Source organism: Bombina bombina, chromosome 7, assembly GCF_027579735.1.
Source record: "Bombina bombina isolate aBomBom1 chromosome 7, aBomBom1.pri, whole genome shotgun sequence".
NCBI lineage: Eukaryota > Metazoa > Chordata > Amphibia > Anura > Bombinatoridae > Bombina > Bombina bombina.
The window spans coordinates 429,027,442-429,042,562 of NC_069505.1; the positions used below are offsets into that span (position 1 = coordinate 429,027,442).

Sequence of the window (15,121 nt, forward strand, 5' to 3'; positions counted from 1 at the left end):
CTGATACCAGTCGCTATCACTGCATTTAAGGCTTTACTTACATTACTTCGGTATCAGCAGCATTTTCTAGCAAATTCCATCCCTAGAAAAATATTTTAACTGCACATACCTTATTACAGGAAAACCTGCACGCTATTCCCCCTCTGAAGTTACCTCACTCCTCAGAATATGTGAGAACAGCAAAGGATCTTAGTTACTTCTGCTAAGATCATAGAAAACGCAGGCAGATTCTTCTTCTAAATACTGCCTGAGATAAACAGTACACTCCAGTACCATTTAAAAATAACAAACTTTTGATTGAAGAAATAAACTAAGTATAAAACACCACATTCCTCTTACGACCTCCATCTTAGTTGAGAGTTGCAAGAGAATGACTGGATATGGCAGTGAGGGGAGGAGCTATATAGCAGCTCTGCTGTGGGTGATCCTCTTGCAACTTCCTGTTGGGAAGGAGAATATCCCACAAGTAATGGATGATCCGTGGACTGGATACACTTAACAAGAGAAAGGAGAACTTGATTATGACATCTCTGGGTGGTGCATCTCCCTTGGACTTTGCTCTTAAAGCTCTGTGAGCCCTTTCCATATTGTAGTTCATATCCTCTCTGTCTCCAGTTATCTGTTTAAAGAGTTGCTGTAGATATGTCTTAAGGTCAGAGTTCATGATTGTTTCTGGAATCCCCTTCAGCCGAAGATTATTCCGTCTCCCTCTGTTCTCGAGGTCATCTATCTTCTCCTCTAGCTCTGCAATAGACTGTTGTTGCTGGGAGAGATTCTGGGACACCATGGACATTTCTTCTGTGCAGGGTTCTTGTTAGGCTTTTCTCCTTTGTTAGACTTTCTGGCTGACATATTACCTTTACCCCTTCTCACCAAAGGGCTCGGTCCTATATAAAATATGGGTGGGTGGTCTTTAGTATATAATTGTTTCTATCTATCTTTACAGTGCCATAAAGAAAAACTAGCTTGCTTGGTGCTATGAGTTTCTATAGTTTCATAGCCAGTCTGATTTGTAAATCTTATCAAATGGAGCTATGTTTCTCTACTGCCACCTGCTGGCTAGTCACTCTCCCCTCTTGTTAGCACCTTCTAAGTATGTCAGAACTTGAAAGTTTTCTTTATATCAGATTCCTGTAGGCCAGGGCTTATCTAGCATTCTTGCAGATTCTCATATGGTCATATTACCTATTATTCCAAGTAACTGAAACATGTGCCACCTTCCCTGTAAAGCTTGTCTAAATATGCATCCAGCTTCTCAAGCTTTGTTTTTTTATATATGAAGGCTACTAGCGTATTTTTTAGCATTGCTTTCCCCCACTCTGAATATATTTGTGTGCCTGTGAGTTCTTTTTATATGCCTTTCATTTCTATCCGCCTCCTCAATCCCCCTACGTTATCTGGTCACATGCCCTGTGGTGTCTTTTACCGGAGTGCCGGTTTATAATGGCGGCTTGTACTTGCGGTCAGGAGCTGGCTCTCCCGAGCATCCCGAGGTGCTGTGTCTGCCTCCCACCGGCAACCTCTCCTCTTTCCTCCTAGAGCGGCCTGTGTCTCTGTTCAGTCCGCCGCAGGACTCGATCAATTTGGCGCGCTTTAGAACCCTCGGCTAAAACATGTAGAGTCCAGCTTGAGCTCCGAATCCGCTTTATAGCCGGTGTCTTAAATTAATATGTCTACCATTGGAATTTCACTACCGCGTCACTTCCGGTGACGTCTAGTCAGCTGCTGGAGGGTTGTGGCGCTCTCTGCGCATGTTTAAGGCAGCATGTTTAAACAGCGCTCACTGGAGGCCCAACCTCCTACAAACAGCTGACAACTTACTTTAGAACATCGGTGTTCTAAAGTAAGTTGTCTACCGCGTAGGAATTACCGCCCGATCGCTCTCTGTCCTCTCCATAACAAAGATTTCATTTTGCAATCATTTTGAAATAGGAACTAAACACAGCAAGTAAAAACTTTATAGCAATATCTCAAATTAGTAAAAGCTGTACCGTGCTGTATTTTTGTGTATTATATTTTTGTGTTTTCTGAATGATCATTTCCTAAAGCCTCCATTAGACATTGGTGGAAGCAAGATGTCAGATAATTCATAACGAGGTAAAAACGACTGAGGATTATATTGGAGGCTTTAGGAAATGATCATTCAGAAAACACAAAAATACAGCACAGTACAGCGTTGACTAATTTGCGATATTGCTATAAAGGTATAGAACGGCAAAAAAAGAAATAAATACAGCAAGTAAAAACTATTTCAAAAGTATTGCAAAATAAAATCTATGTTATGGAGAGAAGGACAGAACGATCAGGCGCCAATTCCTACGCGGTACATAACTTACTTTACAACACCAATGTTCTCAAGTAAGTTGTCCGCTATTCTGCCTTAAACAGCTGTTTGTAGGAGGTTGGGACTCTAGCGCATGAGCAGTGAGTGCCACAAACCTGCAGCAGCTGATTAAAGTCACCGGAAGTGACGCGGTAGTCACATTCCTACGCGGTAGACAACTAACTTTAGAACACCGGTCACATCCCCATCAGGCACTACTCCTCTATCTTTTGCCCGGGGATAAGACCCCTATTATAACTGTTGTACTGTCTTTAATTTTCAATGCAGCCGGGAGATTTGAAACTAAGCGTCCATTACATAGCTTGGCTAGGCTCCGCCTCCCAATATTTGTTGTTTTAAATGAATATTTATTATTATTTGCATTTTATAACACGAAAACAAAACTAAAGAGCCAGGCAGAGATGATTGTGACTAATTTTATTTTTAAACAAATATTAATGAAAAAGTCTGGATTTCAGAATAATTCTGGATTTGGGGATTTTTATCTGTGCTTCAGAATCTAATATTTCTATATAGGCCTAGATTACAAGTGGTGCGATATCATTAGGAGCGCAAATGCGATTGCGGTATTTTTTGAGCTCGCATCCACATTACAGGTGCGGCGGTGTTTAAATGATCACAAATTTGTTTGCGCAACCTTGCGGTAATTTATACTCCCCATATTTTCTATGGGCGGCATAAGCGTAAATGCGCCCTCGTATTACAAGTTGAAAGTAAATGCGATCGCTTGAACGCAATAGCATTTTACACGATTTGAAGGTTCGCATAAAGAGTTTGGGCTGAGAAAAAAGTTGTACTAAACACACACAAAAAATATAATAAAGTTTTTCTACCTACACTATCCGCCCCCTACACTATTAACCCCTAAACTGCCACACCACCATCACAATAAACTCCCTACTCTAATTAACCCCTAAACCACCACTACCCTCACCGCAATAGACTCCCTACTCTACTTACCCTCTAAACTGCTAATACCCACAACGCAATAACCCCTTACTCTATTAACCACTAAACCGCCATTACCCCAATCGCAAACTAACACTTAACAAATTAACCTCCTAACCGCCACAACCCCCTAACAGCTAATCGCCCCAAGACCCCTAACCGAAGACCCACTACATTACAAAAAATGTAAAAAAAACATTACCATTACATTTATTATTATTTTTTACCAAAAAAAAAAAAAATTATGGAAAACAGCACACTTGCAATTTAGGTAACAGAATCAGACTTCCACATCTACAACAGTGAATAATCAATTGGATTCCAGCCTCATTTTAAAATGACCTTTCTTCTTTGCAGGGTTCACAGGAACAAACTACAAGGTTTTGGCAACTTTCTAATTTACTCCTATTATCATTTTTACTTCGTTCTCTTTGTATCTTTATTTGAAAAGCAGGAATTTAAGCTTAGGACCCGGCCCATTTTTGATTCAGCACCTGGGTAGCGCTTGCTGATTGGTGGCTAAATGTAGCTCCTAAGCTCACATTCCTGCTTCTCAAAACAAGCACAACGTTTTTTACTTTCAACCTGTAATACGAGCGATACACAACACGTGCAAAAAGTTAACTTCCAGCAATGTTAACGCTCGAGCGGGAGAGGTAATTAATGCTCCACTTGTAATATAGCCCATAATAAGAACACGCTGCTTTTAAAAGGGACGTTCCACTGAAAATTAAATTGATATAAATTTATTATAGCATGTAATTTCAGCACTAGTGACCCTGCAAAATGTATGATTAACCCCCAACAAAGGAGTTAAACGCAGAGCTTAAGACGCAGACATTGCAGCTCTTGACTAGTACATGACTGGTACATGACTGAACAGAATACGCATGTAGCCACCAATCACAAGCCACACGTTGCAATCTTACAGTTGATAAGCTGTGTGGTAGATAAATACATAGTTAGACAGGGACATTAATGCTAAAATAATGTGCTGTAATGAATTAGCGGATAACTTCCCTTTAAGACATTTCAATCTATATACAAGGACAGTATTTTTAGACACACAATCAAGTAACATTCCTTTTTTATTTATTTTCACAGTTCTGAAAAGGTAGAAAACCACTGAGCAGGTAAAGATGTCATCCCTTATTGCGAGCGCAAGTGAAAACCTAATTCCAGACCTGTATTACCCAACAGTGCAACATCACTGGTTCCGTAGAAGTATATTCTCCTACAGGTTCTGTTTTGCGCCAGACCATGGCTCTGCGCACAATGTGGATAACGAAAATAAATAGAAATTAATTTATCTCTGGAAAAGTCCCCCAGAGCGCGAGAGCTCTGCTGTGATAGATCACTCAGATCTGGAATGTAGGTTCACCGTTATATTATTCACACTTCTGTAACAGTCAGCAGGTGTGAGGCTTCTGTGACCTGCCCCCAGGGATCTTACACTGGCCCATTAACCCTTCACACCATCCTGGCGTTATAGCTCAGACCGTGAGCGTGTAATACGAGGTCCCTTTCGTATCTCCTTCCTCTTTTCTTCTTTCCGTCTTCTCTTCTCTTCTTCTCGTAACGCTTTCTGAAACGCATCTGTGCTGGACAAAAACTGAAAAAAGAAAATATTTATATCAGTAATAATGTTAAATCTAGCAAGGAAAATATTTAGCTTTATTTAAACAGTTCTTGAGACGTCACCATTACACATCTAATAACTATCATACTGATAAAGTCGCTTCATTTGTGATACATTAATCTGCAGCTTGTGAGTAGGATACGGGTGGCGATTGGTGGCTATGTGCACATGCTTGCTGGCAAATGGTGGCTACGTGCACATGCTTGCTGGCGAATGGTGGCTACGTGCATATGCTTGCTGGCGAATGGTGGCTACGTGCATATGCTTGCTGGTGATTGGCGGCTACGTGCATATGCCTGCTGGCGATTGTGGGCTACGTGCATATGCTTACTGGTGATTGGCGGCTACGTGCATATGTTTCATGGTGATTGGCGGCTACGTGTATATGCCAGCTGGAGATTGGTGGCTACGTGCATATGCTTGCTGGTGATTGGCGGATACGTGCATATGCTTGCTGGTGATTGGCGGCTACGTGCATATGCCTGCTGGTGATTGTGGGCTACGTGCATATGCTTGCTGGTGATTGGCGGCTATGTGCATATGATTAATGAATCTCACTCTATTGATGGGCGGTGAGACAACTCAACCATGAAAACAAACAGTTTTTTTCGTCAGTAGAGGAACATTCATTTTACAAACCTGCAATCCTGTCCCCTTTAACACCCAGTGTTAGTGCAGGACAGACATACAAAGGGACAGACAGAAAAGGATATGACTATAAAGTGCAATAATCCTCTCTTCTCACCTCCATGTTGTCTGTCTTGAACGGATTCCTGTAATCCGGGGATTTCTCGCTGATCCCCAACTCTTGAGACATCTGTAAGACAAAACCCCCCACAAAGTTCCGTCATTTCAGCACAGAGGAATATTCAGGACTGAGATGTGAACCCACTCCCCATGTTAAATGCGGACGTTAAAGGGACGTCTACCGTGTAGATGAAAGAGCAGCAAGAAATCTTTTTTAAAATACCTTTTGCATGAATAAAGGTTAAATAAAACATAGTAACATTACATAGTAGATAAGGTTGAAAGAAGACAGAAATCCACTGCGTTCAACCTATACAAATCTTACCCGATTTACAATAAAAGCTCCAAATGAGCTTAACTTAATCCCTTTCAAAGCAATTTAATTTTCTAGCCAGAAATGTATCTAAACCATTTTTAAATGTACCTAAGGTATTGGCATTTACTACCTCCTCAGGTAATGAGTTTCACAATTTGATTGCTCTTACAGTGAACAAACCGTTTACATTGCTGGAGATTAAATCTAATTTCCTTCAGTGTAAATTGTGGCCTCTTGTCACAAACATTTTTTTTTTTTTACTTTTAAAGTACATAGTTGTGCACAACTCATAACTTAGGTATCTACTGTTCATTGGCTGATAGTGGCAGCTTCCACAAAAAGTTAGGGACACCCATTTTTCAAAAAACATAGTACTGTAATATATTTAGTAAAAGCCGCTAGTTTGCGACATTCCCTCCATGCAGAAAATGGCTGGGCTTACAGGATATGTTTGATATAGGTCATGTGAGCGTTTATTTTACAGCACACAAATCTACAGCTGCAATACGTCATGCGCTCAAATGTGCCTGCACCTCAGTGAAACAAAGAATATTGGACATTTTCATTCATTTTAAACAAATTTTCAAACCATTCAAATTCCTTTTACTGAATGTAACATTGAACTATGGAATATTATTATATAGAATATTAAATACAAATACTGAAATGTGTGACTCTCAAACCACAATGTAAGGTTACTGGCATCAGTAGTTAAATTTAATACTCAATCGTTACATTCAATATTAAATTCTTATTTGTTTAATAGAAAGATTCAAATCACAGAAGAAATATCACATTCTATATAATATCACAGCTATTTGCTTATCCCTACTAAATACCCTGTGTCATTATGTTGCACAATGAAGGTGTCCGTGCCTAGGGCTGCATAGTCTCTTTTAAAAGGGATATTTAAATGCAGAAATGATGAGCTATAATTTGTTACGGAACATTACGTACTCACTACTCTAATGCCAACTATAAACCTAATCCTCTATGTGATATCTCACTCCATTTATAGTGGTCACTGCCCCTCAAACAGTTACTTCATATCATTACAAAACACTAAGAGATCTACTGTGCATCCAATTAAAAGACAGTGACTATACTAAGCCCCTCCCATGTCACAGGCCCCGTTGTGAGATCACTAGGTTTTCTTACCAGCCCCAGCAGCTGAGAGTGAGGCCCATCGTCAAAGATCCTGCTCAGGTTGCAGAAGCCGATCCCCCACCGGATCAGGTTGTTCCAATTTGAGTTGCGATCAAAATAATGATGAACAATCTTTGGAAAACGTAAAACGACATCACCAAAGAAAGCAGAATTTTCCACAGTGTGTGAATAGGCTGTAAACAGAGAGCAAGAGGGTTCCTTTGTACAGTGTGCAGTAATCCTACTGGGATTATGGGTATCCGAGTGTGAGGACATAAAAATATAGTGTATGCTGAGATCTCGTTACCCATGACAACCAGATGCGATAACAGTCTATAAAATGTATCTGTATTTATGCACTCCTGGCCTGTCAGGTAAATAACATAAATTATGCTTACCTGATAATTCATTTCCATCTGTATGGGAAGAGTCCACAGCTGCATTCCTTACTTGTGGGAAATACTGAACCTGGCCACCAGGAGGAGGCAAAGACACCCCAGCCAAAGGCTTAAATACCTCCCCCACTTCCTCATAACCCCAGTCATTCTGCCGAGGGAACAAGGAACAGTAGGAGAAATCTCAGGGTGAAAAATGTGCCAGAAGAAAATATTTTAAATTTAGGGCCACCCATCGGAGAACACGGGCGGGAGCTGTGGACTCTTCCCATACAGATGGAAATGAAATTATCAGGTAAGCATAATTTATGTTTTCCATCTTAATATGGGAAGAGTCCACAGCTGCATTCTATACTTGTGGGAAACTTATACCCAAGCTCTAGAGTACACGGAATGCTAAGGGGAGGGAAAAAAGAGAGGCGGACCCTAATCTGAGGGTACCACAGCCTGCAAAACCTTTTTTCCCCGAAGGCTGCTTCCGCAGAAGCAAAAACATCAAGCTTGTAACATTTTGGAAAAAGTATGTAAGGAGAACCAGGTAGCCGCCTTACAAATCTCATCCATAGAGGCCTCATTTTTGAAGGCCCAAGAGGAAACCACTGCTCTCGTAGAATGAGCCGTAATCCTCAGAGAAGGCTTATGTCCCGCCTTTCTTATGCTAAACGGATGACACTCCTCAGACAAAAAGATAAGGAAGTCAAAGAGGCCCTCTGACCCCTACGCTTCCCGGAAAAGAGAACAAACAGAGAAGGAGGTTTGTCTAAATTCCTTCGTGGCCCGAAGATAGAACTTCAAGGAACAAACCACATCCAGAAATACGTTATAAATGTTCCTTCGACAAAGAAGGATTAGGATATAAGAAAGGAACCACAATCTCTTGATTGATGTTGCGATTGACCCAACCTTAGGAAGAAAACCTAAATTGGTTCAGAGAACAGCCTTATCGGCATGAAAAGCCAGATATGGAGGGACGCATTGCAAGGCAGCAATCACAGATACTCTGCACGCAGAAGCAATAGCCAGTAGAAAGGAATCTTCCAAGACAACAATTTAATGTCTACTTCATGCATAGGCTCCAACGGAGCCCGTTGTAAAACCTTAAGGACAAGATTTAAACTCCAAGGAGAAGCCTTAGATCTAAACACAGGTTTGATCCCAGCAGAGCCTTAACAAATGGCTGCATATCTGGAAGCTCTGAAAACCTCTTGTGCAGTAACACAGACAGGGCCGAAAACTGTCCCTTCAGAGGACTTGCAGAAAAGCCCTTCTCCAGTTCACAAACAATAAGTAGGTCCTCCACACCTTATGATAGATGTGACGAGCAACCAGCTTACGAGCTCGAATGAGAGTAAAAATAACTCTCTCATAAAACCCTCTCTTGGCTAGGACTAAGCGTTCAATCTCCACGCAGTCAGCGTCAGAGAATCTAGACATTGATGAACAAAGACACCTTGGTCAGCAGATCCCTGCGACAAGGTAACTTCCACGGAGGAGATGATGACATACCCACTAGATCCGCGAGCCATATCCCTTGCGGCCAAGACGGAGCAGTCAGTATCACTGACGCCTGCTTGACTCAAGCCACTACACTAGGAAGTAGTGGTAACGGTCGGAAAGGCTAAATTAGACTGAACCTCCAAGGCACCGCTAATGCATCTGTAAGCTCTGCCTTAGGATCCCTGTACCTCGACCCCTATCTGGATAGCTTGGTATTGAGACGTTATAAGATCTTCCTCTTGCAAATCTCTGCAAACACTCGGGATGGAAAGACCATTCTCCCGGATGAAAGGATTGTCTGCTAAGGAAATCCGCTTCCCAACTGTCCACACCCGGAATGTGGATCGCTGACAGCAAACAAATGCGGGTCTCCCCCACACCAGAATCCGAGATACTTCCCTCAAAACTATGGAGCTTCTCGTTCCCCCCTGATGGTTGATGTAAGCCACCGAGGATATATTCTTTGATTGGAATCTGATTAACTGGGACAAACCGAGCAGAGGCCAAGCCTTCAGAGCATTGTATATCACCCAAAGATCCAAAATGAGATCAGGAGGGAGCTATACCTCCTGAGACCAGAGGTCCTGTGCCTTCCTGGCACACCAAACAGCTCCCCATCCTGACAGACTCGCAACCGTAGTCACAGTCACCCAGGATGTTCTTGAGACGGAAGTCCCTCAGGACAAGTGATCCAGACAAAACCACCAAGAGAGCGATTCTCCCGATTGGTTGTCCAGAGAAATCTGTTGAGACAGATCCGAATGATCGCCGTTCCACTAGTTCAGCATGCGCAGTTGCAACAGTCTGAGGTGAAACCTGGCAAAGAAATGATATCCAAACTGGACACCATGAGACCAATCACCTCCATACACCAAGCCACAGATGGCCTTAAGGAGATCTGGAGGGCAAGACATGTTGAAGCTAGCTTGCAACGTCTCTGGTCTGTTAGAAATATTCTCATGTCTATGGAGACTATTATAGTACCCGAGAATTCTACCCTGGTACTTAATACAAGAGAACTCTCTCTAGATTATCTGCCATCCATGGGATCGAAGAAGACAGAGGAGATATTCCGAATGGTCCACTCTTCAAAAATTTCTTTAGCTAGACCAAACAGAAGAGCAATAAACTGGAAGTGCTGGTCCAGGAATGCAAACCTTAGGAACTGGTCCTTGAGGATTGGTACGAGAAGGGAGAATCCTTCAGATCTATTGTGGTCATGAATTACCCCTCTCAAACGAGGGGAAGAATGGACCTTATTGTCTCCATCTTAAATGAGGGGACATTTAAAAACCTGCTTAAGCACTTTAGGTCCAGAATTGGACGGAAAGTTCCCTCCTTCTTAGTGACCACGAAAAGGTTTCAATAGTATCCCAAATCTCTCACTGCGATAGGCACCAGGACAATAACTCCTAGAGGACAGATCCTGTACATACCCCAGAAAGGCGTCCCTCCTTTCTGGTAGGGAAGACAGGAAGAATCTGCCCTTGGGTGGCTGAGACTTAAAACCTATCTTGTGGGGGGCGGAGCCAGCAACCGATCAAGAGAGACGTGTCTAGGAGAGCTCCTGCTGTAATTTATCTAATTATGTGGTAATCTGGGGTTAACCCTCTGTGATTTACCCCAAAAAAGCTAATCTAGCCCTAGCAGGATACTTCCTACTCCATTAGAGGACCTCAGCGAATTACCACTGCGGATACCACCTTTCTTAATTACCCACTCCAGCTAGGAAACGTCTAGGCTCTTACGGCCTACAACAGTCATGGCGTCAAAAGATATGGAAATCTGGCCAGACATATACGCAGCTCTGCAGGACCTGAGTCTACAGATGTCGATTGGGTTTGCCGACATATTAACCCATCTAAGACCTACCGTCACACAGTGTGAACCTTTAGAGCAGGACAATGTGGAAAACGTCACTACATCGTTTCAACAAGATCGTTCCTGTAGGCTAGGAGAATGGCTATCGGGCTCTACACTAGACGTTCCTGAGACACCTGGTGTCTTTACTGATCACTCTCTATCCAGCAATAACCCGGCTCAGAGAGATGCGGCGGATGACTTAAAACAGAACTCCATTCACTCGTTGGTAAAGAGGAAGCTTCTTGTAAACACCAGACAGGTAAACAAGTCTTTTGAAGCTCAGAGCCGAAAACTGTTACTGCCGTCAGATCACAGCCATTCAGGCCGCGACTTTGCAGTGGAGCATGAGAGCAGAGGCGTCACGAAACCGTTTAATACAATGGAGACTTTATGGAGACACAGCCACATAATTGATAACTACGATCTGTCTGATTACCTTTTTCCACTGAGTCATGCCCAGACTGCCTTTCATACTACACCGGAGACAGACTTACAGAGTGGGACACTATCTGAGCCATGCAGGAGAGTCATTATATTGCATACCACAGTACTTCTAGATCCCTTTGATCCGGGTGGCTGGCGCAAATGGCTGGCGCATTGTAGGAAGATCGGAGCTCTTTGTGTGTGGAAGTTTTTCGGTTGATGTTGCCCTATTAATGAAAGTGGGGGAAAAAAAAAAAAAGAGAAAACACTTCCTATGCTATAAGAACGCGGCTCAAGTTTATCGAGTAAGATGCAGAGACTCCTGTGAGATCCTGGACTTAGATAGCATCTAGAATGGTTTTTATAATTACGTGCTGACTCTGCCTTATAATGTTCTACATGACATGTTATGTCTCAGGTTATCATATACAATTTGCCTCTATATACAGTGAATGCAAGGTTTTGCAGAACGTGTTTTATGTATGTCTAGTGTGACTCCTGGTGAAACTCCTTACTATGGATAACTGCTGCAATAACTCCACGTACAATTTTAGATTGGTGGACTGTTAGTACGCTGTTCAAGTGTTTTCTTTTGTTGGTTCTTTTAATGTGCCTAGTTTACCATTCATAACATTTCTTACCCATAGCATTTCTTAAGATTACGTGAATCTCCACATAGCGCATCTCATTGTAATCTCCTTTATTGTATTAACGCATATTCCCTTCCACATCCTGATCCACAACAGATATATACACTCCCATGCATTTCCCTCTGGGAGCCTTTTGCTTTCAGGATAGACACTTTGCTTTGGGGTAAGATACTGCACAGTTTTTATTGTAACTTGGAAGCATTTCAATTATTATGCAGGACTCTGATTATTGACACCTATCTACCAGTTAACTCACATACTTTATGAAAGCTGGGGAACTTCCATCTATCAGTTACATGGTGGATTTGAGATAATTCCTGTTATGGCTCTTTTTATTTCAATGTTTTTATTCACTGTAAGTTAGATGTCCACTCTGATAGTTTAGGGTTATTCATCTCTATCATTCATTAATATCATTCAACTCTGTACAGTATGTGGTAGTGAGAGGTATTATTAAGTTACTACTATCATTGCCTGTGAAATATACATAAGCTGGAACTTCTACACTTATAGGGTTAACTCCTAAATCTAATGATACAGCTCTGTTATTTTTGTTATAGTCTATATGTTTAGTGATATGTAACAGTACCTCAATTCATTGCGGTTTATTACCCTAACTAGTATTTTTACTTGCCTACTATACCTCTGGGAACATCCCTGGATCCCCCGATCTATTACCACAGTCACGACTCTATATTATACTTTTGTAGCTGCATAAAGAGTGGTGCTGGCTTTGTTAATCTATATTAGTTATTGCCCTGATTAGATTTTTTTAAATCTAGTAATCTATTGAAAAGTTCTGGGCTAAATACTAAACAATCTATTTATCTGTCCACTGCCACTTACCACTTGAAATACCCACTCATATATTCTCACCAGGTTATTACAGAAATTCTTTGAACTAATCATACTATGTTTATGTTTTGTTGTATTTATGTTCCTAGGATATGGCATTCCTTATGTTGAGTTAATACTAAATTACTAGTCTCTGGTGGGCTCCTCCCCTCCCTTTCCCGCCGGTACTGGTTGCCTGCGGGTCATACCCCTATGCCTTTCTCCCACATCACCTATAGTTGGTAACTCCCTAGGGGAGGGGCTCACCTGAAAATTTCTCATGCTCCGTGCGCACTAATGTCCCCCTCCTCAATTAATAATGCTGGGAGCTACCGCAATCCATTTTATAGAGAGTCAATCCCTAGTCTTGGTCATGATACAGTTGTATTATATGTCTAATTCTACTCCAGTCTTCATGTCCCGTATACTAAGATTCATTCTGGTATATAAAGCATTGTTCCCAGGTTATAATGAGACTAATGAAAGATCTCCACTATATCCCTTTAATTAAGTATTCCAATTTATACTCTGTCTAGATACTATTAGGAGTGTACTTGGCAATTAAAACTAGTGCTCACTTAGAGTCCTGATAACAGGGAGTCTAAGATTGACGTCACAACTGGCTCCGCCCTCCATCCCCCCCCCCCCCCCCTTATTACATATCGAGCGGCTCTTGCCCGCTGCATCCCCCCCCCTTTACTCTATAAGGCTAATCCCTCCCCTGGCCCTAATTGTTTCTGAGTGGACACTTTAATTTACTTCCTATATGGCCTAGGGAGGACTATTTTTGTTTTATTGTTATTACTTTTATTATAAAACTGGAGTCTTATTGTTAATCGCCCAAATTCTATAACATTACGTGTGATGTTTGGATTTATTATACCCTTAATGTAGGGTTTTGTTTGTAACACTTATCCAATAATATTGTAATTGCACTTTTCTGTAATTGCTTTGGGGCATAACCTTGGTTGTATCTGTTTATGACTTCAATAAAAAATATATTTAAAAAAAAAAAAAAAAAAACAACCTATCTTGTAACCCTGAGCTATGACCTCCAGGACCCATTGATCCTGCACGTCCCTGAACCAAGCGCCTGAAAAGAGCGACATACTGCTCCTAAACGATCCAGAAGAGGACGAGGACTGCCTATTCTTGCCGATGTAGATTCATCTGGCTTCTTGCTCTGCTTGGATTTATTCCAGGACTGAGTCGGCTTCCAAGAGTCCTTGGTTTGCTCTGACTTAGCGGAGGACTGCTGACATGGGCTTTATCAGAACGAAAATCGTCCCTTAGATTAGTTCATATACTCTTGCGGTAGAAGGGCACCCTTGCCCCCTGTGACCGTGGAGATAATTTGAGTCCAGGCCAAAATCATTCCCTTAAAGAGAGGGAAGAAGTCTAGACTTAGAAGTCATATCTGCAGACCATGACTTCAGCCAGAGCCCGACGGGCCTGAACAAAAAAAAGCTGAATCCACAGCATTCAAGCGAATAAACTGCCTAATAGCAGCACAGATAAAAGAATTAACAACCCTCAAGGCTGTAAATCTTTTCTGAGTAACGTCGAGGGGATCCTCCACCCCGATCAAATCCTATAAGGAGTCACACCAGAAGGTAGTTTCCCCAGTAACCGCGGCAACAGCTGCTGCTGGTTGAAACAAATATCCTGTATGTTGAAACATCTTTCTTAACAGAGTTTACATCTTTTATCCATGGGCTCTTCAAACGAAGAACTTTCCTCAAGCGGGATAGTAGTATGTTTAGCAAGGTTGAAGATAGCACCATCCCATTTAGGAACTAGACCCCACAACTCCATTGAGAGTCCAGGACCGGGGACAATTTGTTAAAGGGAGGGAAAAGGAATCCAATCCTGTCCCATTCATTCTTCATAATGTTCGCCATCTAACAGGAGCAGGGAAGTATAAGGTACCACCCTGTCCTCAAACTCTATCAAATTTAGGAATTAAAAGTTCATCAGGCAATTTGGCCTCTGGAACCTCTGAATTCGCCAAAAACTTCCTTTAGAAGAAAGCGCAAATTCCAAAACTAAAGTCTGGTTCCTCTGCAGCCGGAGGTTTAGAGGCAGCAGACTCCGACCCAGAATGTTCATACTTTGAAGTCTCAGAAAGAACTTCATCCTCGGATAACCCTCAGTTAAATCTAATAAATTATCTGATGTACTCTGGGAAGGAGTGCAATATGTAACCTTTCGCTTGCGCTTAGCAGGGCGAGGTAAAGCACTAAAGGGCGCAGACACCGCCGTCTGAACTGCGCAGTAACGTCTGGGGAAAAAAGGCCCCCTCAAGATGGAGGATCAGCA

At 42.0% G+C, this 15,121-nt stretch overlaps 1 protein-coding gene across 2 annotated transcripts in view; it reads right to left on the reverse strand.

Moving 5' to 3' along the window:
* Positions 1–2,746: 2,746 nt before the first annotated feature.
* CCDC134 (coiled-coil domain containing 134) overlaps positions 2,747–15,121 on the reverse strand; it is a 72,340-nt gene continuing 59,965 nt past the window's right edge. For both annotated transcript variants that reach the window (XM_053721313.1, XM_053721314.1), the window contains 3 exons: positions 7,153–7,334; positions 5,677–5,748; positions 2,747–4,904 (listed from right to left, as the gene is read on the reverse strand). In XM_053721313.1, coding sequence (XP_053577288.1) covers positions 4,779–4,904; positions 5,677–5,748; positions 7,153–7,334 — 380 coding nt within the window. In that variant the 3' untranslated portion in view covers positions 2,747–4,778. The remainder of the gene's footprint in view (positions 4,905–5,676; positions 5,749–7,152; positions 7,335–15,121) is intronic.